A 22,763-nucleotide genomic window follows, 5' to 3' on the forward strand; every position below is an offset into this window, starting at 1 on the left:
TGATGGCCCGAGTTCAACTCCGGGGTCCCACATGGTGGAAGGAAGAACTGATTTCTGACGCCACAAAGCAAAGAAGGGATGGAGGGAGAAGGGGAGGGAATGTTTTGTTTTGTTTGGAGACAGGGTTTCTCTGTGTAACAGCCCTGGCTGTAGACCAGGCTGGCCTTGAACTCACAGAAACTCACCTGCCTCTGACTCCTGAGTGCTGGGATTAGAGGTGTTATGTCACTACTGCCTGGCTTCTTTTAAGGTTCTAATTCATTGTGGTGATGGTTGCTTAACTCTGGGTGGGGACAGAACAGTGTATTATACGACAGTATATTATATATATACTGAATGGACTATATAGTGATTTACATATTAGATAAAATGGGTTTTGTTTTATACTGCTTATATATATAGATAAATCTGTAAGTAAATTCTTCGTGTGTGTGTGTGTGTGTGTGTGTGTGTGTGTGTGTGTGTGTGTGTGTATGTCTTTGGGGTTTTGAGACAGGGTTTCTCTGTGTTATAGTCCCAGTTGTCCTGGAACTAGCGCTAGTTCTTGTAGACCAGGCTGGCCTCAAACTCACAGAGATCCACTCTGCCTCCTGAGTGCTGGAATTAAAGCTGTGTGTCACCCCGCCCGGCTATACTGTTGTATTTTTGAGACTGGTCTACTGTGTTATACAGGCTAGGGTATCTATTCTTAACATTATTATTACCGCTATATTGGCCTAACAGTATAATATGACAAGAAAAAAAGGCACAGAGAATGAAAAAGAGATAAATTCATCTTTATTTGAAGGGTAACACGATTTAAAGAATCTGTTTTTAAAAAGCTGCTAAGGTAGTGAGCAGAGAGAACTACTACCTGGCATAAGGCATACTCGCAAAATTAATTCTATAAATTAGCACTTGAAAACTGGATTTAGCTTGGCATGGTGGCTCCTGTGTGTCATCATAGCACTATGGAAGCTGAGGCAGGAGACCTGCCTCAGTTCAAAGCCAGCTGGATAACCCTATCTGGAAAAAAGAGGGGAAAGCTAAAAATTTAAAGATATCTAGAATAGTATCAATAGTATAAAATGCTTGTTATAAGTTAAACAAAATTTTGCCTGCAAGTATTATACACTGACAAAGTCCTTTTTTAAGAAGGCAGGGGCAGTGGATAAGAAAGAGATTCAGTTCTTCACCCAGCTCTTTGTGAAGATAAGGTAACTTCATTTTACATGAGAAGTTTTGTAAATAGCTAATTCTAGTGCTGGATACATAATATTACTTTTCATGCAAGAAAGCATAAATGAGCCGGGCGGTGGTGGCACACGCCTTTAATCCCAGCACTCGGGATGCAGAGGCAGGCAGATCTCTGGGAGTTCGTGGCCAGTCTGGTCTACAAGAGCTAGTTCCGGGACAGGCACCAAAGCTACAGAGAAACCCTGTCTCAAAAAAACCAAAAAAAAAAAAAAAGCATGAATGAAATAAAGGCTTCCAGGAAAAAACTGAAAAAAGATAAAAAACACAATATATTAGGAGGCCACTTAGTGAGACTTAAACATGATTGGTTAGTTGTTTTAATTACAATTTCAAGTCTTATAGATACAGAAATTCTAATTTTTCCAGAAAAAACATATGTGTCCTTATAAGACAGTGGAGGAAACAACAGATTTTTAACTGTTGAGCTTTTTACTTCTACGAGTCATTTTTGCTTCTTGTCCCTCATAGTCTGGCATTCATCTGGGTCATTAGCTTCTCCAGTTTGATTGCTAGGGCTATGTTCCCTTTAATCTTCAGTTTTCCTGACATGAATGCCATGGTCGGCTTCAGCTTCCCTAAAATGTGAAATGAGACAGAGAACGCAGCATTAGTGCCCTAAGTGTCGTGCCACTTCAAGAACATGCATTCTAAGAGGGACCCCAGAGCACAGAAATTCCTGTTACAGCACTGCATACTACTACCCTGGGAATCTCAGCTCCTGACTTGGATGTTAACAATATCCTGTCATGTAAAAGATAACGTAAGAAACAGTCTGCAGAAAGTAATGGCAACAAGCTACATTCATACACATGCTGGTTACATACATTCATACGTATGCTGGTTACACACATTCATACGTATGCTGGTTACACACATTCATATGTATGCTGGTTACATACATTCATACACATGCTGGTTACATACATTCATACACATGCTGGTTACATACATTCATACGTATGCTGGTTACATACATTCATACGTATGCTGGTTACATACATTCATACACATGCTGGTTACATACATTCATATGTATGCTGGTTACATACATTCATACACATGCTGGTTACATACATTCATACGCATGCTGGTTACATACATTCATACACATGCTGGTTACATACATTCATACACATGCTGGTTACATACATTCATACACATGCTGGTTACAGCACCCTACAGAAATGCAGCCCCCAGATGAGTTCTGGTAGTAAATACTCTGTTATTTAATTCTGGTAGGTAAATACTCTGTTATTTAATTCTGGTAGGTAAATACTATGTTATTTAATTCTGGTAGTAAATACTATGTTATTTAATGTTCCAATCTGTTACAGCTCATTAAACTCTTTATTTCAAGTTTAAATTCAAAAAATCAAATGGTGCAAAAAATCTAAGAAATGATTACTAAGCTGGGCATGGCAACACACATCTTAACACCAGCACTTGGTAACTGAGTCAGGAGGATCCTAAGTTCAAAGCCAGCCTGAGCTAAACACTGTGTCAAAATGAAAAACAACTTAAGACCGGTAAGTATATAGTGTAGGAACTGTGCAGATGGCTCAGAGGGTAAAGCACTTGCTGCGCAAGCGTGAGGACCTTAGAACCTCTGTCAAGTTTGGCAAAGAAGTGTACGTCTATAATCCTAGTGTTCCTACCTTGAGATGGGAGACAGAGATAGAATCTACAGATGCTTGCGGACAGCTAGCATGGCATATACATCACTGAACAGAGACAGCCTGCCTAACGGTGGAAGACAGGAATGACACCCAAGGTTGTTCTCTAATCTCCATGTATTCACAGTGGTACCCAAACACGTGTACTCAAATGAACATGCAAACACTCGTACATTAAAATGTTTAGTACAGTGTATGTAGGACTGTAGAAACGGCTCAGTGTGAAGAACCTAAACAGTGCTCTGAGAAGAGCTGAGCTTGTTTCCCAGCACAATGGCCATCACTCCAGTTCCAAAGGATCTGAAGCTTCTGGTCTCTGAGCCTGGGTATATCCATATCCAGACAGACACACTATTTAAGAAATGATTTTTTTAAGTATAATATTATGGGATATTTGTACACTGTGTGAAGATGAGTTGCTGTGGTTGGTGAAATAAAAAGCAGAATGGCCAATAGCTAGGCAGGAGAATACAGATGGAACTTGCAGGCAGAGAGAACTCTGGGAAGGCGGGATTCACCAGGAGACACGGACAGGAAACAGGAGGTGCAGGATGGAAGAAAGATAACACCCCGAGGCAGAATGCAGATTAATATAAATGGGTTAATTTAAGTTATGAGCTAGTTGAGAACAAGCCTACGCTAAGGCTGAGTTTTCATAATTAATAACAGTCTCTGTGTCATTATTTGTGAGAAAAATCCAACTACAATATACTCTATAAATACAAAAAGATACTGGTATTTTTTCTGCCAGAGAAATGTAAGCATAAATGTAGGCTGAGTGGTGGTGGCGCACACCTTTAATCCCAAGCACTTGGCAATCAGAGGCAGGTGGGTCTCTGTGAGTTCAGAGCCTGCCTGGTCTACAGAGCTAGTTCCAGGACAGCCAGGGCTACATACACAGAGAAACCCTGTCTCAACTCCTCCCCACAAAGGCTGTAGCTACTAACAAATAAGATTAGCTCTGTAGAAAAGGACCTTTGCTCTCCTTTCTCCTATTAACTCACTGTCAGCTCAATCTGGAGCACAGGATTAATAGGAGAACTAAGGTCAAGGAAGAATCCGGCTTGCTCAAAGGCACACAGCTGGTATACAGCTGTGCTCCCATTCTCAGCCAGGCATGCCCGACTAGCACTTACGACCTCCTCACGTTCTGACAGTTTAGACACTGCTCATATCTGCAGAAGGCACAGCACGGGTCTGGAACATTAGTGGCCTAGTGCACCTCTCACCTGTGACACATGCAGGTTCAAAACAAAGCAAAAAATGCACAAAAAGGAATTTGATGATACTAGGAAATGCAGGTGCAGAAGAAAAACCCTGAAATAATTCATGATGGTGGAGATTACTAGCGATAATATTAGTAGTAATAATAAAAAATAACAATATTGACGCTGGAGAGATGGGTCAGCCTGGTTCAATACCCACAGCCCACATGAAGGTTAAAGGAGAGAACAGATCTACAAAGTTGTCCTCCGGCCTCCACAGAAGTGCCATGGTACACACACCCATCCACCCCATCCACACAGCTCACACAAAGGTTAAAAAGTTAACTCAAAATGGACCACAGACCTAAATATAAAAACTAAAAATTTAAAGTCTTAAAAGAAAAAAAGGGGGGGGTATTGTGAATGAAATGAGGATGTCCCTGGAGGCTCACGTATTTGAACACCTGGTTCCCAGCTTGTGTTCTCTGTCTCTTATGTACAGTAGAGATGTGATCGCTCAGCGCTGCGCACCTGCTGCCATCCTCCCCACCACCATGGATGCTCCCTCTGGAGCAGTAGGTGAAATCAACTCTGTGTATGGGAGCTGTGGTCACGGCATCTCACCACAACGATACAACATAACCGATACAAAGGGCAAATCGTTAGAACCTTACTTAGATATGACACTAGAAGCATAAGCAACAAGAAAAATATAAATTTATACTTCTACCAAAACTTTTTAAAATTGCTTCAAAATGTATCATCAAGAAAGTGAAGGGGCTAGAGAGATGGCTCAGAGGTTAAGAGCGCTGACTGTTCTTCCAGAGGTCCTGAGTTCAATTCCCAGCAACCATATGGTGGCTCACAACCATCTCTAATAACATCTGGTGCCCTCTTCTGGCCTGCAGCAGGGAAAACTGTATACATAATTAATAAATAAATCTTTTTTTTAAAAAAAATTTCTTAAAAAAAAAAAGAAAGTGAAGGAGGGGTAGGGGAGATGACTCGGTAGTTAAGAGCACTGGCTGCTCTTTCAGAGGTCCTGAGTTCAATTCCCAGCAAACCATATGGCAGCTCACAACCATCAATAATGAGATCTGATGCCCTCTCTGGCATTCAGGCAGACATGCAGACTCAAATACAAAAATAAATACATCTTTTAAGAAAAGAAGAAGAAAATGAGTAAAAAAAAAAAAAAGAAAGTATTTGCATGTAATATACCTGGAAATCTAAAAATAATTCTTAAAACTTATGGACAAAAGACAATTTAAAAATGAGAAGTTAGGGAGCTGAAGAGATGTCTCGGTGGCTAACAGCACTTGCTGCTTTTCTAGAAAACCTGAGTTTGGTTCCTAGCATCCACATGAAGGGGCTCACAAATGTCTATAACTCCACTGCAGTTGAAGGAGATTTGGTGCCCTCTTCTGGTCTCCCTCGGTACCAGGGATGCAAGTGGTGCTCAAACGTAGCTAAACACCTGGATACATAATTTTACAGCCTTTTTTAGATAAATAATTTTATTGTACTGCATTGGTGTATTGCCTGCGTGTATGTCTGTGTGAGGGTGTCAGATCCCCTGGAACTGGAATTTATAGGTAATCGTGAGCTACCATGTGGGTGCTGGGAATTGAACCCAGGTCCTCTGAAAGAGCACCTGTGCTCTTAACCACTGAGTCACCTCTCCAGCCCATAAAAACTATTATTTTTTAATTTACCTATTTTTATTTTATGTATATGGGCTTTTGCCTGCATATTTGTCCTTGCAACATGTACATATAGTGTCTGCAGAGGTACTATAGACTATATACAGAGGAGGGGTCAAATCCACTGTGACTATATGTACAACATGTACATATAGTATCTGCAGAGGTACTATAGACTATATACAGAAGAGGGGGTCAAATCCACTGTGACTGGAGGTACAACATGTACATATAGTGTCTGCAGAGGTACTATAGACTATATACAGAAGAGGGGGTCAAATCCACTGTGACTATATGTACAACATGTACATATAGTGTCTGCAGAGGTACTATAGACTATATACAGAAGAGGGGTCAAATCCACTGTGACTATATGTACAACATGTACATATAGTGTCTGCAGAGGTACTATAGACTATATACAGAAGAGGGGTCAAATCCACTGTGACTATATGTACAACATGTACATATAGTGTCTGCAGAGGTACTATAGACTATATACAGAAGAGGGGGTCAAATCCACTGTGACTATATGTACAACATGTACATATAGTGTCTGCAGAGGTACTATAGACTATATACAGAAGAGGGGTCAAATCCACTGTGACTATATGTACAACATGTACATATAGTGTCTGCAGAGGTACTATAGACTATATACAGAAGAGGGGTCAAATCCACTGTGACTATATGTACAACATGTACATATAGTGTCTGCAGAGGTACTATAGACTATATACAGAAGAGGGGTCAAATCCACTGTGACTATATGTACAACATGTACATATAGTGTCTGCAGAGGTACTATAGACTATATACAGAAGAGGGGTCAAATCCACTGTGACTATATGTACAACATGTACATATAGTGTCTGCAAAGGTACTATAGACTATATACAGAAGAGGGGGTCAAATCCACTGTGACTATATGTACAACATGTACATATAGTGTCTGCAGAGGTACTATAGACTATATACAGAAGAGGGGGTCAAATCCACTGTGACTATATGTACAACATGTACATATAGTGTCTGCAGAGGTACTATAGACTATATACAGAAGAGGGGTCAAATCCACTGTGACTATATGTACAACATGTACATATAGTGTCTGCAAAGGTACTATAGACTATATACAGAAGAGGGGGTCAAATCCACTGTGACTATATGTACAACATGTACATATAGTGTCTGCAGAGGTACTATAGACTATATACAGAAGAGGGGTCAAATCCACTGTGACTATATGTACAACATGTACATATAGTGTCTGCAGAGGTACTATAGACTATATACAGAAGAGGGGGTCAAATCCACTGTGACTGGAGGTACAGAAAATTGTTAACCACAATGTGGTTGCTGGGAACCACATACAGACCATCTAGGAGAGCATCCAGTCCTTTTAATCACTGAGCCATCTCTCCAGCCCCAGTGAAAAATACTTTATCTTAAGCTACATATATTTCTTAACCTACAGCAATTACACGATAATAAATATTAAGTACGGTTAACTTGTTTCAGTTTAGATGTTGACAATGCCTTTTTGTTTCACTTTGTTTATTGAGACAGGATCTGAATGGGCCTCAGACTCATTACATAGGGCCTTGAACTCACAATCTTCCTGTGTTAGCCTCCCAAAGTGCTAGGATTATAATCATATACTACCAAGACCAACACAATACACTTTTAATTTAAATTGTCCTTAATTTTAAAAAAAATCTATGATTCATATTTACCAAACATTTAGGCTGGGGTACAGTGGTGCACTCAGTAGGCAGATGCTAGAGGATCTCAGTGAATTCAATGTCTGTCTAGTTTACAGAGCAAGTTCTGGGACAGTCAGGAGAGACCCTGTCCCAAATACACAAAAACAAAGCTGGGCTGTGATGGTGGTGCACACCTTTAATCCCAGCACTCTGGAGGCAGAGGCAGACGGATCTCTGTAAGTTTGAGGCCAACCAGGTCTATAGAGTAGGTTCTAGAACAGTCGAGATTACCCAAAGAAATCCTGTCTCAAAAAAAAAAAAAAACAGAAACAAAACCAAAACAAACCAAACATTTACTGAGCATTGCCACATAATCTCCAGTAAATCAAAAATAATAGTTTTAGATACAGCAAACTACTATAAATGACTGGAAGCAAAAATTCATGAAGATGTTATACATGTACAATTTGAAAAGATCAAATATAATAATCATATAATTTTGCTTTATAAACGTATGTGTGTATATGTGTGTGTGTGCGTGTGTATATATGTGTATGTATATAGGATGCTAACCCAAATTAACTGATCATCTTTCAATGGTGTAGTAAAAAACAATTGTGTTTTCTTCTTTCTGGTGTTTTTTTCTAATTTTTGCTCAATGAACACTTAATACTACTATAAAAGTTAAACAGAGTAGAGAGATGGTTTGGCGGGTAGAGTGCTTGCTGCACAGCTGGAGGACCTGAGTTTGAATCCCAACACCTGTGTAAAAGTTGAGCATGTCTACACACACGTCTGTAACTCCAGAGCTGTGAGGACCCGAGATAGGACTGCTGGGGTTTGCTAGCAGGCAGGCAGCCCAACTCCAGGTTTCAGAAGAGACCCTGTCAAAAGGGAATATGGAAGAGCATGATAGAGCAGGGTCCCAGATGTCCTCATTTGCCTTCTTCATATGTATATGTTTGGGCATTTGCACCTGAACACACATACACATAATAGTTAAACTTTGGTGATTGGGTTCATATATGATGTAGCCCCCACTAGTATCCCTTAATTACAACTGGAAAACAGAACTTTGGAGGGCTCAAAATGTACTGATACTGTTCAGTAAGCTCCCAAGGTCCCAATGAGGAGCGGAAGGAGGGAAAAGATGAGCAAAGAAGTCAGGACCACGAGGGGTGCACCCACCCACTGAGACAGTGGGACTGATCTAGTGGGAGCTCACCAACGCCAGCTGGACTGTGAATAAGAGAGCATGGGATGGAGCCGGACTCTCTGAACATGGCGAACAATGGGGGCTGATGGGAGGCCAGGGACAATGGCACGGGGTTTTGACCCTACTTCATGTTCTGGCTTTGTGGGAGCCTAGCCAGTTTGGATGTTCACCTTCCTAGACATGGACGGAGGGGGGCGGACCTTGAACTTTCCACAGAGCAGGGAACCCTGACTGCTCTTTGGATTGGAGAGGGAGGGAGAGAGGAGTGGGGGGAAGGGGGAGGGAAATGGGAGGCTGGGAGGAGGCTGAAACTTTTTTTTCCTTTTCTCAATAAAAAAAAAAAAAAAAAAAAAAAAAACTGAGACTGTTGGTGTAAGTGACTACTGAAGCATGTGCCCGGGGTGGGGGGACTCCCAGGGATAAAATGCACCTACTGGTTACTGCGATCCACTCTGAACGGGTGAATTATGCCATACGTGTACTCTACCTTAATAAAGATGTTATTTGGTCAAAAAAAAAAAAACAAGAATTAAAAAGAATGAACATATGAGTTTAACACTTTATAGTTCATTACATGAAAGATTTTACATTTGAATATTATAAAATCTTAATTGAGAGTACTGTTCCTAATTTTTTAGAACTTGTGTTAACTTGCCAGTTTGAGTACTGTTCTTAGAGAAGAAAATAGAACAAATCACTCTTAAAATTATTTTGGCACTTGATGTGGGATGTCCTTCTGTGTATGTGTTTCTTTTATTGGTTGATGAATAAAGATGTTTCAGTCAATGTCTTAGCAGAGTAAAGCCGGGTGGGAAATCTGAACAGAGATAGAGAGAGTAGACGGAGTCACAGAGATGCTAGGTAGCTGCCGAAGGAAAAGGAGGCCAGAACCTTACCCGTAAGCCACAGCCTCGTGGCAATACACAGATTAATGGAAATGGGTTAATTTAAGACATAAAAGCTAGCTAGAAAAATGCCTTAGCCATTGGCCAAATAGTGTAATTAGTCCAGTTTCTGTGTGGTTATTCAGGTCTGGGCGGCCGGAGATGAAAGCACAGTCTCTGTCTACAGGCACTGTTAGAGCTAACTGAGTACAACATAAAATCATGCAAAGGACTCCCTGGAACAGAAATTCCACAAAAGCACACAAAAAAGCTGGCTCCTGGTTCCCTTATGGCATCTGGTGAGGCTGAAGCAGGACTTGACTTTAATAAGTGAGCTATTTGTGAGTTCTGAACCTCCAGTGACTACGCTTTGAAAGTACAGTACCTTAGTTCCGGTAGAATAAAGCCTACTTAGCAATCTTTTTAATTATCTCTTTGTTCCCAACATTATATTATTAGCTTCTCAGTGATGAACAAGGAAAGATCTCCCATCGATCTTCCGTTTGTCAGATGGGGTAGAAGCGGCAGACGAGGTAACCTAAGAACAGCCTTCCCAAGACTATGTACTTTCAGCATAGGTAGCACCCACTGCTAGGAACAGTTCTGAACCTTCATTATCTGGGAAAAGAGAAATCGTCTATTTAAAACAAGTAAACTGAGAGAGCTGAAAACTCACCTGAAAACATCTTGACGAAGTCGTCGGTGGTCATGCTCATCACCACATCCGCCCGGTCGGAGGGCTCTCCATGTCCAACTCTCCCACCCTTACTCTTCAGGTCCAGAAACCATGTGCCACCATCCTCCCCTGCACAGATAAATGTGGAAATAAGCGCAATCATCCCTCTGCGTTAACAACCTGCTAACACGCTGGCCCTGGCTAAAATCCTCAGGCTACCATCCAACTTAGCACTTACTATGGTTCAAGTGCCGTACTAGGTTCTGGAAAACATTCAGTAACAAAGAGAAAAGCCAGGCTCTTCTCCAGAGAGGAAACAGGTGGTTTAGGCATGTGAATAGAGAAGTGGCAAAGCCGGAGCAGTGGGATTCACAAACAACAGTGCTTAAGAAGGGCGGGAGTGAAGGAAATGGCTCAGTGTTTACTGGGTATAGCATTCAGTTTGAAGAAAACAGAGGCTGTGGAGGTGTTTCTATAAGAAGTGGTCAACAGCCTCAGAAACTGCAGAGGTGCTACAGGGAGGGGCAACAAACCCCCGCTGGTGGCACAACCATCATCTAGGACTGTGGTGGAAACAAATTCTGCAGAGCAGAGAAAAACCGAAGGGACCGTGTTCAATAGAGTACGCTGCAGGCAAGAGCAAGTATGGCTCTGAACAAGCGCACGGTTTGGGATTACCGTTACATTCTGTTGTAAAAAGAGACGAGAGCTGCGAACTTTAAAATAACTGCCGGAAGGGACGCTGCAGGGTGTACACACTGAAGAAGAGTCAGCAGAACGACTCCTGAGGAGGCCGGAGGAGATGGGACCTAGACCCCTGCACTGCTAGAAGTACCCATCTGTCAGAAATGGAGACACTCAGATGCCCCCTACCTACTGGATCAAACTCTCCATCTGAGGAAGAGTCCAGTACAGTTAATCAAGCTTGGGATCTGATGGAGAGATAAGGGGTCCCACTGGGGAGAAAAGGAGGGCCCGTGGCTGACTTATATCTGAGGGCAGGGAGCTGACAACAGAGAAGTCTAAAGTGCTGCTTAGACCTATCTGAAGAGGGAGAATAGATGATCCCTGTAAGTCCAGCTGATGGCGCTACTTTAATTTTTGTCTAAAAAGACTGGGCAGCCTTGAAGCAACTGTGGGGCAACCAGATAGTTTGATGCATCCAAAACTAAGCCATTGATAGACAAGTCATTAAATAAGCACAAAAGGTTCAGCAGGTTTGGGATGTCAGGGAGAAAAAAAGACTCAAGAATAGACTATGAGTTCAGAAACAAAAAGGAAGTAAAAAGAAGGGCAGATTAAGATGTGACAGAGAATAGCATAAAGAGTGACCAAGTATGCATACAGCGGAACCAAAATACTTCCTAAAACCACCACCAACCCGTATTACTTTTATTATATGGGAAAACATTAAGAGTTGTTGATTTGGTTTTTGAGACAGGGTTTCTTGTATAACAATCCTGGCTGTCCTGAAACTCACTCCGTAGACCAGGCTGGCCTCAAACTCAGAGATCCTCCTGCCTTTGCCTCCCAAGTGCTGGGATTAAAGGCGTGTGCTACCACAGTCTGGCTCGTGTAGAGGCTTTCATACTGTACTCATACTGACCTAATTTAAAGATAAAAGTGGTCAGCTGCCCACAACTGACAAATTACTGTATTACATTAACACTGGAAGTATATGCTGTGAAAATGTATTCTACATGTTTCCATATAAACAAGTCTAACTCAAAAAATACAAATCGATAATTATTTGCTGTTTTTGAGCATATATATTCAATAGTTCTAGATACAGCTAACAATCCAGGTACCAAAGGCTGGTTTTCTTCCCACTGTTTCATAAAAGCCCCAATCGTCAGACACAGTTTTCACCTGAGAGTTCAAACTGATAGACTGCTTGGGTGGCTTTAACAACCTCATCACTGAGCGAGTCCTTAACAATTCTAAATGTTTCTTCCACAGCTCCAAAATGTGGTCTAGGTGGTTGCTGTTGCTGCAGCAGCGGTGGTGGTCGCTGCGGCTGCGGCTGCGGCTGCGGCTGCGGCTGCGGCTGCGGCTGCGGCTGTGGCTGCGGTGGTGACCGCGGCTGCGGTGGTGACTGCGGCTGCGGTGCTGGCTGTGACTGCAGCTGTGGCTGCGGTGGTGGCTGTGACTGCAGCTGTGGCTGCGGTGGTGGCTGCGGCTCTGACTGCAGCTTCTCTTCTTTTACTTCCGGCACAGGATCTGTAAAATATAATTTACATAAACAGCCTTAAGGCCTTGGTAGTGTAAGGTCAAACACAAAATTAAAGCAAGACAGACTTACTAGCAAATAGCCCTATTTGACCAAATGATTTTAAAGCCATTAAGGCATCTAAAGGCATAAACCTAACTGATGGGAAAAGTAGCCAACCACGTCAGATATGGCTATAAATGCTAAAACAGTATCTTTCTAAAGTAAAAGACTGGCTTTTAAAACAGGTTACAAACAACCAAACCAAAGTCACTACTAAACAAAGTAACTCTAATTTAAGGGATATTAATCACCCTTTTGGCTGGTCCATCTGAGCTATAAAATGAAATAAGAAAAAAAGATGCCATGGTAAGAAAGATGGAGATCTGCAAGACTTAGCTTCAATTAGTAGACAAGTAAATATTACTTTGTAAGTAAAATGTATTCACTTAATCTTTCTTCCACATACTGAACCTAAGTTCCGTCCCTAAATCCTATAGGTGACAGGAGAGAACCACTTCCCACTTCCATGTGTGCCATGAAAACTGGGCACTCGTGTGTGCATGTTTGCATGCACACGCATGCACACCCAAAAACACACACCCACAAATAATTTTAATGTACCAAAACAGGCCTGCAGATGTATTATTAGAACACTTGTTTAGCATGTGTAAGGCCTTGACTTTAATCTCCAGAACAGGATACACACAGACACACACACACACTACCTAGATCCATACACAATCTGCTGTATGAATCTAGGAAGAAACTCTATGGTACACAGAATCAGCCTAATAAACACAGGCCTGCTTGTGCTTTGGCTCAAGAGAAATCTCAAAGCAGGAACAGTCAATCTATTTAAACAAAGGAGAAAGGCACTCACATATTTGAGCCTCTGGATTAGAGTCGGAGCTTACCCTTCTGTTTGACAGATGCTGCTTTTTGAGAATGATTCAATATTATTCTTCCTTCTCATCTTTTAACTCCGAGTTCTAAGCTTAAAGCTCCCAAAGGAGAAGAGCAGAGAGTAGAGGAGGGTGAGTTCTGTGGGGTGGGTCAAGTCTATTGGAAGAGCTGGGGGTGAGATTCTGTGGGAAAAGGAGCCCTGGGTGGGAGAAGGAATCCTGCAGTGGTACTTATCATGGAAAGGACATGCCCGCAGCTAGGCTGATAAAAAATGGGAAAGGCAGGGTCTAGAGAGATGGTTCAGCAATTAAGAGCACTGGCTGTTCTTCCAGAGAACCTGGGTTGAATTCTCAGCACCCACATGTTGGTTTACAACCAGCTGGAACTTCAGTTCCAAGGGATCAGATGTCCTCTTATGGTCTCAGCAGGCACTGGGTCCACATGTGATATCTATGGATGCAGATAGGTAAACCTCATACACATAAACAGGAAAAGCGAGAAGAGGATTTTCCCTAGCAGAGGCAAAGATGGGCCTATGCTGGCCTTGTACCATGGTCCTAGCTCGAACCTACAGAGAAAGGAATTCATTAGAAGGACAGAGTGGAGCAAAAGCAATGACTATGTCCCTGCCATCTCACTACACTAGCTCCAGGGTATCTCCTACAAGAGAACAGATTAACAAGAATGAAACAATAACTTGATGCTGTGAAAACAGTATCCCACTGGAGTAGGAGTAAATTATGCTGAAAAAAAAAAACTCCAAAGTCTATTATACAATCAGTTCATTACAAAACTCAGCAGTTCCTTCACATGAAAGCTATGCTTACGTTGTGCTGGTCTCAAGTGTGACAAGTACATCACCATGAAGGATGGCGGCACCACAACAGGCACAGGGTACAGACAGCCATCTGGCACCTTCCTCTGATTTTGTTGTGAACCTGAAGCTTCTCCGAAACCTCAGGCCTTACAGACACACTGTGTGGAATAGGTGTGAAACCATGCATCACAGAGGAACAAGAGGATGAAGTACAGAAGCAACTCTGACGCCAGTAACTTGAGAAACAAAGTGCAACAGAGACTGCTCTCAGTGCAGACAATTGAACAGAGATAAACTCCAGTCAGGCAGTGGTGGCGCACATCTGTAATCCCAGCACTTGGGAGACAGATGCAGGCAGATATCTCTGAGTTAGGGGCCAGCCTGGTCTATAGAACAAGTTCTAGAATAGAACAGCTAGGGTAACACAGACAAATCCTGTTTAAAAAAAAACTGTAGAGATTCTTGGCAGATTATTCTCTATAATACTGAAGATAAACTTGACAGGGTTTTTCCAAATACAGAAGAAAAAATGCAAGAAGAGAGACTAACAAAGGGTGCCGCTAACTATAGGGGACAGGGAGAGGGTAGCCAAGCTAGGAATGCACACTTCTGAGAACTCAGAGCAAATGAACACAAGCAACCAAAACTATAACTAAGTAACAATAGAGAAATAAACTAGAAAAGACCAAGTAGGCTCCGTGTTCCAGCAGGGAGCTAAGATAAGGAACAACAAGTGCTGGAAAAAGTAAAACTCCATTAATTTAAAACCAAGTGCAATGTTTATACTCTCGCTCCTCTCCCTCTATATATAACATATATTTTGTATCAGATAAATGTATATATGTGTGTGATATGAATATATATAATACACATATAATGTATGTGTGTTAATTTGTATTGTATCTATGTACATATACAGATATATTAATTAATATTCACAGAACAAATTATCAGTAGTGGATTCAAAAGAAATGTGAATCTCTAACCAGGAAAATAAGGGCTACACACAGAGCTTTTTTGAGTCAAAATACACAGCAAACATGCACTAGATCTGGATATGCACACGAAAAAACATCTGGCAGAGGCAAGCCCCACCGCAGGCCAGATGTGCTAACCACTGCCTGTGTAAGTGCACCGCGATGCCTACAGATGTCCACTGTACCTGCTGGTGGTGACCCCAGAAAGGACAGGCAGAGAGAGCTACAGAACTCACTGCTGTCTTGAGCACTGTGTCGAGAAGAGGCTGCCAAAAGACAGGAGTGTCCCGGCCTCTGGACAGGAACACTTTGGTAATGGAAATAGCTAATGACAAATCTACCCGCCGAAGCTGAGGGTCAGGGTCTCACATTCCACTCTTCTAACCCCTCTTGTCCTGACTCCACATCACACACGACCGTCTGGCTGATACTGTTCCAAAGGGAGAGAGCTGCTGAACACAGCAACTACATAGTTAGTCTCCGTGGCAACTCCTCGTTATATATATATGGCACTACTGGACAACTTCTAACACTTTAAAGGACTTTTAAGGATTCAGGCTTTAGGAACACCAGTTGTGAACACTGGTTAAAGACACAGGCTTTGGAATTAGAAAAACGTGAATCTAAACCCTGGTTCTGCCACCTGAAGCTGTGTGAGCACAGCTCTGCAGGTCCTCAGTATTAAACAATGCTGCCAAAGCACTCAGCACAGGAGGCACTAAGGAATGTAAGATGACCAATGAGATGGTTCTTATTTGAAAACAAGAACTTTAAACTCGGTTCATATGTCTCCCACCCAAAGACAGCCAATCTTAGGGTGTTGGGTCAAGAACAAGATTTTCTAAGAGTTCTGGGTGACTTCTGCTATTCTGTAAGAAACCTTCTGAGAAAGAGACTGATATCTTGTTTCCTGGGTTTTTCCTCCTGGTAAATCTGGGATCTAACTTTTAAATCCAAAGTCTCTGGACTGTAGGGCTATGAGTCACTATTTTCCTTTCTATAGCTTTTTTTAATTGTACAAAAGAAAAATTATCCTTTATTTACCTAATTTTTAGCTTCTTCAAAAATTTAGACAAAGCATAAACACAGAGAAGATGTGACTAACCTGGAAATAAAGCTTGGCAGTAAATGCATCAAGGTCCTACAGATAGCTTAAAGGCACAGAAAAAAATTCGTTCCTAGAAACTTTTGTTATGTTTCTTGTGGTGTGTTTCACTAAAGCACGGGTATAAGTATGCTAGATAGATCACAAGGCTTAAAATGTCACACACACACACACACACAGGCCCATAATTCAAGGCCCACTGTCTCTGAGTTACAAAAACAAAATGAGGGAAGCCCAAAACCTCCTCTGAAATGAACTCCCTAGCTGGGTAGTGGTGGCACTCACCTTTAATCCCAGCACTCAGGAGCACACTGTAAAACTTATGTTAGATATACTCTAATACGACACATTTTCCTCCAAATATCAATATAAACTATTCAAAGACAGCTGTCAAGAAAAAAAAAACTTGGGGACAGTTACAAAAACAAAACAAAAATCTTTCTTTCTAGCCTTACAGAATTTTACATAATGTGTTTAAGTTACAAAATAGTTAAGAGCAGTGATTCCCAACTGTGGGTTGCAATCCCTCTCTTCCACAGGTGTCCTCTATCAGATATCTTGCAAATCAGATATTTACATTACGATTCATAGCAGAATCAAAATTACAGTTATGAAGTAGCAAAGAAAATAATTTTAGGGTTGGGGTCAATCACAACATGAGGAACTGTATTAAAGGGTCACAGCATTAGGACAGTTGAGAACCTCTGGTTTAGAGACAGAAGGCAAAAATATTGTTATAGCATCAATTCCATGTATTACAAGAAACAGTAAAGTATGGTTTGCGCAGACATGGCAGTACACACCTTTAATCCCAGCACTTGGGAGGCAGAGACAGGTGGATCTCTATGAGTTCAAGGCCACCCGAGGTTATATAGTGAGACTGTTTCAATATATGTATGTGTATACATACACACACACGCACACACACACATATATATATGTACATATATATATATATATATATATATATATATATATATATATATATATACATTCTAGAATCTTGGTGCTAGAGAGATGGCTCAGCAGTTAAGAACATTGGCTACCTTTCCAGAGGTTCAATTTCCAGCATCCACATGGCAGCTCACAACCATCTCTAACTCCAGTCCACTTGGAGATCCAACACCTTGTTCTGGCCTCTGCAGCACCAAGCATGCATGTGGTATACAGACATACAGGAAGGCAAAATCCTCATACACATAAAAAAAATAATAATAAAATAAAGCGTGCCCTAGAATCTTACCATGGGATTCTGTTTCCTTCATAATTTCATCAGGATGTTCATCTAAGAAGAAATCTGGTAACAAGGGATGGCCTGAAAAATTAACCACCAAATAATGTTATAATAATTATAACATATTATAATTATATTATAACATAGTATAATAATTATACTATATTACATACAAATTTAACAATTTTAATAAAATGTATATCCTTTTTAAAAAATCCTTTTGTGTCACTGGAAAGGGCCCACAGGTAACTTGAACTATTTGATCTAATTTATTATTCTTTTCTGTAACTTAGTTATCCTCTTCTACTATGACAAACTTCATCTTAAAATCTAATTTTATTTATTTTTTTGCTTTGTTTTTCATGACAGGGTTTCTTTGTGTAGCCTTGGTTGTCCTAAGACTAGTTCTGTAAACCAGACTGGCCTTAAACTCAGAGAGATCCCTCTTCCTCTACCTCCCAAGTGCTAGGATTAAAAGCGTGTGCCACCACTGCCTGGCTAAGATCTAATTTTTTGTTTCATTTTATTTTCTGACAAAGTCTTACTAGCTCTGGCTAACCTAGAACCAGGAAACTTGCAGCAATCCTCCTGCCTCTATCTCCCACCCACTGGAATTATATGTGACTAATGCCAGGTATGTATTTGTATGCAGGGATATAAAAGTGTGCGTGTCTACACGTATGTGTGGTTCTGCATACCCATGTCTCTCTCTTTCTCTGTGCACGTGTATGTGTGTGTGTACGCACGCACACGCGTGCATGCGTGCGTGCGTATATGTGTGTAGAGGTCCTCCTCAGTCACTTTCCACCTTATTTTTTACAGCCTCTCATTGAATCTGGAGCTCACTGATTCAGTTAGACCAATGGCCCAACAAATCCGTCTCCTGTCTCCCAGCTCTGAGATCAGAAGGTACAAAACACACTCATCAGCCTTTTACTACGTGGCTACAGTCCCTAATCTTTGACTTGATCCAAATTCAAGTCCTCATGTTTCCACAGAAAGCAATTGACACACTCCACCATTTTCTCAGATGCCTGAAGGTCTTTTTGTTTTCTTTTGTTTTTCTCGTTTTTGAGACACAGTCTCACTATGTAGGCCAGGCTAGCCTTGAATTCACTATTTCCCAAATGCTGGAATTAAAGGCATGTACCACCATATTCATTATCATAGTATCTGTAATTTCAAAGGAAGAGATTTTAAAGAGTGGGAGGTTCTGGAAATCTCCAGTCAGACAACTCTGTAAGGCAGATTTGCTCCTGCATCCCCATGGTCTACGAGGCTGTGCTTAACAGCAAACATTTTTAAAGGGGTGGATTTTTGTTTGTTTGTTTGAGAAAAAGGAGAATAAAGAACTCTACTCCTGAGTCATGTGTCAGACATGTCTGAATCTTTACTCGGATTTCTAAGACTAACTTCAAAATGTTCAATCTCCTAATTTGGAAGCGGATAACTGAAACAAGCTTCTGCATCCTCCTGCAACTCCAAGAGCTCTCGCCTCACTTCTAGGGTGGAGGGGGTGGGGAGGTTTCCCTTCGGTGGAAGATAGCTTCTAACATAATATACTCATTTTATAACCACACAAACACACACGAAACATGTCTGTTGATTGCATAAAATGTGGGAAGACATTATTACTTTAAACAGCCATAAGCAGTACCTGGTTTAATTGCATAGACATCAAAATCGTTTATTCCTTCTTCTTTTAAGATATTTTCATCAAGAATAAAGTTGCCAGTAAAACTTTTTGGCCTTTTGAAAATGGAGTACGCAGCATCCGCAATGATGTCAACTTTTCTACACTGGCTTTCCACGCCAGACCCTCCAAGCATATCCATAGCAGCAGTATGTATGGCTGTGGAGAAAACATGGATGCACATCACTCCATGTCAAAGAAGACTATGGAATAACAAGACGGTACTCTACTCAAAATTGCCAAGGCAAATTTCTTTCTCAGATGATGAAAAATAAGGCCATGATAAGGAATTTATTAACATTCTATAGAGAGAACCAGGAAGACAAAGAAACAAACATATCCCTTCCTCAACACAGAACCAAGGAGACAGACAAGCAGATACGTCCGTTACTCAATGCAGACTGCACCTGCAGAAATCCTTCATGAGAAGCACAGCAAACCTCCTTAGAGTTCTCATTTAGAATAGAATGTTCAAGAATTTGTACAGCAGTCTTGGGAGAAGACTAACAAAAACAGCACTGAGCTGGAAGTTGGGCGAGTGGGGTTTTTATACCGACTGGGCCAAGATATTTTTTTTTTTTTGGTTTTTTTCGAGACAGGGTTTCTCTGTGGCTTTGGAGCCTGTCCTGGAACTAGCTCTTGTAGACCAGGCTGGTCTCGAACTCACAGAGATCCGCCTGCCTCTGCCTCCCGAGTGCTGGGATTAAAGGCATGTACCACCACAGCCAGGCTGGGCCAAGATTTTTGGCAAGCTACTATGACCCTTTGGATCTGAACTTCCTTTCTCTAAAATATAAAGCTCTCTTCCCAATGTTTTCGTCTCTGCTCCTTGCATTGGAAAACACATATTTCTTATTTGTTACTGTACCACCAGGAATGACAAGGCTGGAGGTGACTCTCCTCTCTGCTGCCATAACCAAATCAGCAGCTCCAGGGCCACCCCCGCCTGCATAAAATCTGCTCCAAAGTGGACTGTTCTGTTTCCACCACTCAGATCCAGACCTGCCAAAAGTTAATAGGCAGCCACTCCCTCTACTCAGCAGAAACTGAAAAGATCTTGTAAAAAGAAAAAAATCACAATTGAAAACAACCTAGCTGAGAACCCGAGATCCTCCTCTGGCCCCATCCCTTCTCTGTACATGCTAAATTCATCAGAGGCAAAGTCTATAGCCAGGAGGGCACAGCTGCCAGTGTGGAGAAGCAATGCTGAGCCCAGCCAAGGCCAGCAGACAGCTGAAACACCGCTGTTATAATAATATGTTTCCTGGCGTCCATCCCACTAAGTAGGATGAATCCCCGTCTCCTTGAAAGGCAGTCAGGGGAGATTCCTGATGACTCTACACAAGAGGGAATGTGTTCCTAAACACAGACACCTCACCTCCAGCCTGGAGCACAGCTACTCTCTTGAATCACTTTCATTTGCCTTCACTCATGAACAATGCAGTAGTCTAGCTAACCGTCAGGCTCCTCTCTGTAATTCACCCACCACGTCAGCCTAAACGTCTACATAAACACCAGATGACTTTACTGCTCCTACACCCCCCCCCCCCCCCCGCTTATTACCACTCTCCTTTTAAAATCTTTCCAATAGCTCTCTACTGAATCACTTGAAACTGAAGCTACCAGGCTAGGGAAGGAACTCTAATAGTACTTGCCTAGGATGTGTGAGGCCTGTGTTTAATCCTCTGTGCCAAGAAGTAAGGAAAAAAAAAATCAGGTGGCTTAAGTTGACATGATAGACCAAAGTCTAGTTCACCCATTCCCACCCGCTCTACCCAGCATTCCAGTGAACCTGGCGCACTGCAGATGCTCGAATGCTCGACTGCTGTGGGAAATGACAGCCCACACCCATTAAACACCTCCTCAATCTCCGGCAGTCCACTATGCACACAGGTTTCCCATGCTGCACGTGATTGTCTGTTGTTTCTACTGTCCAAGAATATCTTGCCTAGTTTCCTTCCTGCTGACCCCAACATCCCCTGGAGACCATACTTCAATTTATACCTCCATCTGAAACTCTTTAGCTCTTTAACATGGGCTGCAAGGCCTCCTTCTGTGTTTCCAAAGTGCTCTCTATGTGACTACTGTATCAGTCATCATAAAGAACACAACTGTAAGTTCAGTGGTGTCAAGGGCCTAATGATACCAGTGGCTCCAAAGTGTCTAGTAAACCACCTAAAACAAATACCTCAGAGCTAGCAAAGACCTCAGCAAATCCTTTCAGTCCTGATAATACCCTCCATCCTTCCTGTTATGCAATGTCTACCTATTACACAAGCTTTGTTCAGAAGGACCAGTTTAGAGCTAGCAGAAGGCAGGCATACTGCACATTCTCTCATCCACTTACTACTTATCAACACTCACTGAAATCTGAGGCTAGAGAGAGGGCTCAGTGGTAAACTGTACAGGCTGCTCTTCCTGAGGTCCTGAGTTCAATTCCCACCATTTACATGGCAGCCGACAACCATCTAGAACTGTAGTCTCCTGGGATCCAACGCCCTCATCTGGTGTGCAGATGTACATGCAGGCAAAGCATTCATATCATAAAATACAGATTTTTAAATCTACATTCTGTCACATGACTTGTTACCTCATCTCCATATTATCCATCCTGCTTCCCCCATATCTGGTGGGTAGTTCTGTCTTCTTCCCAGAGTTCTCGCTCTGCCCAGAAATCCCACCTAAAACTCTTGCCTAGCTATTGGCCATTCAACCTTTATTACACCAGTCTCAGTAATACAACTTCACACAGTGTACAAATATCCTGCAACAATTAATCTTACTGTAGTCATTGTAGGTTTCAGTGAGTTTTTTAAGGTCTTCTCACTGTTCCTGGATCCTGATAACAGGCATTTCCATCCACAGGATTTTTGCATTGGCTGCATCCTTAAACACTTTTCTCTCAGCCACAAGGCTCACTTCAATCACTTCCGAATCTTTGCTCAAAATCCACATTCTCAAAAAAGTGAAACTTTTTGAGCTATTAGGAGGTAAAACCTGGCTGGGTGCCTCCCAGCACTTATAGGCAGAGGCGGATAGATCTCTGTGATTTGAAGGCCAGCCTGGTCTACATAGTGAATTGTAGGAAAGCCAAAGCTATATGAAAGAGAGACTCTGTCCCAAAAAAGTAAAATAAATGAATAAATAAGTTAAAACCTTCTCTCTTCAGTGCCAGAGACTGCTAATTTTACTGTATTTTTTACAAACATTATTACCTTCTGGCATACTGTGAAGTCCCATGCTCAAGTGAGTCTTCTGCCACCATCTCAGGTATATCTGGACAATCGCTAGGTATATATGCCTAACTGCAACTACCACTTTTTCAATTAGTCTTTCAATCTGAAAAAATCTAAGAGAATTTGCTGACACCATTCCTGTTGGCTTCTATGATACATTCTGTATGTTCTAGCATTATGCTCCCATCATAGCTGCTGGCTAAAGAGTCAGCCACTTAGTCTAAGTTAAAGACTGTCATCTGCACAGCGAACATCAAGATTCAGGTGACCTGAGATGTTTCACAAAA

At 41.7% G+C, this 22,763-nt stretch overlaps 1 protein-coding gene across 5 annotated transcripts in view; it reads right to left on the reverse strand.

Annotated features, from left to right (window-relative positions):
* Positions 1-755: 755 nt before the first annotated feature.
* Positions 756-22,763, reverse strand: part of Hsdl2 (hydroxysteroid dehydrogenase like 2) — a 38,646-nt gene continuing 16,638 nt past the window's right edge. Inside the window, exons 7-13 of one of the 5 annotated variants that reach the window (XM_075967109.1) lie at positions 19,205-19,399; positions 17,557-17,628; positions 12,454-12,519; positions 12,322-12,357; positions 12,169-12,288; positions 10,300-10,428; positions 1,537-1,811 (exon numbers count right to left, since the gene is read on the reverse strand). In XM_075967109.1, the coding sequence (XP_075823224.1) occupies positions 1,699-1,811; positions 10,300-10,428; positions 12,169-12,288; positions 12,322-12,357; positions 12,454-12,519; positions 17,557-17,628; positions 19,205-19,399 (731 nt within the window). In that variant the 3' untranslated portion in view covers positions 1,537-1,698. Of the gene's footprint in view, positions 1,812-10,299; positions 10,429-12,168; positions 12,520-17,556; positions 17,629-19,204; positions 19,400-22,763 lie in introns of all 5 variants that reach the window. The other 4 variants (XM_075967108.1, XM_075967107.1, XM_075967106.1 and 1 more) reach the window with 4 other exon arrangements.

The sequence above is a fragment of the Microtus pennsylvanicus genome, chromosome 3, assembly GCF_037038515.1.
Source record: "Microtus pennsylvanicus isolate mMicPen1 chromosome 3, mMicPen1.hap1, whole genome shotgun sequence".
In the NCBI taxonomy this organism is placed as follows: Eukaryota; Metazoa; Chordata; class Mammalia; order Rodentia; family Cricetidae; genus Microtus; species Microtus pennsylvanicus.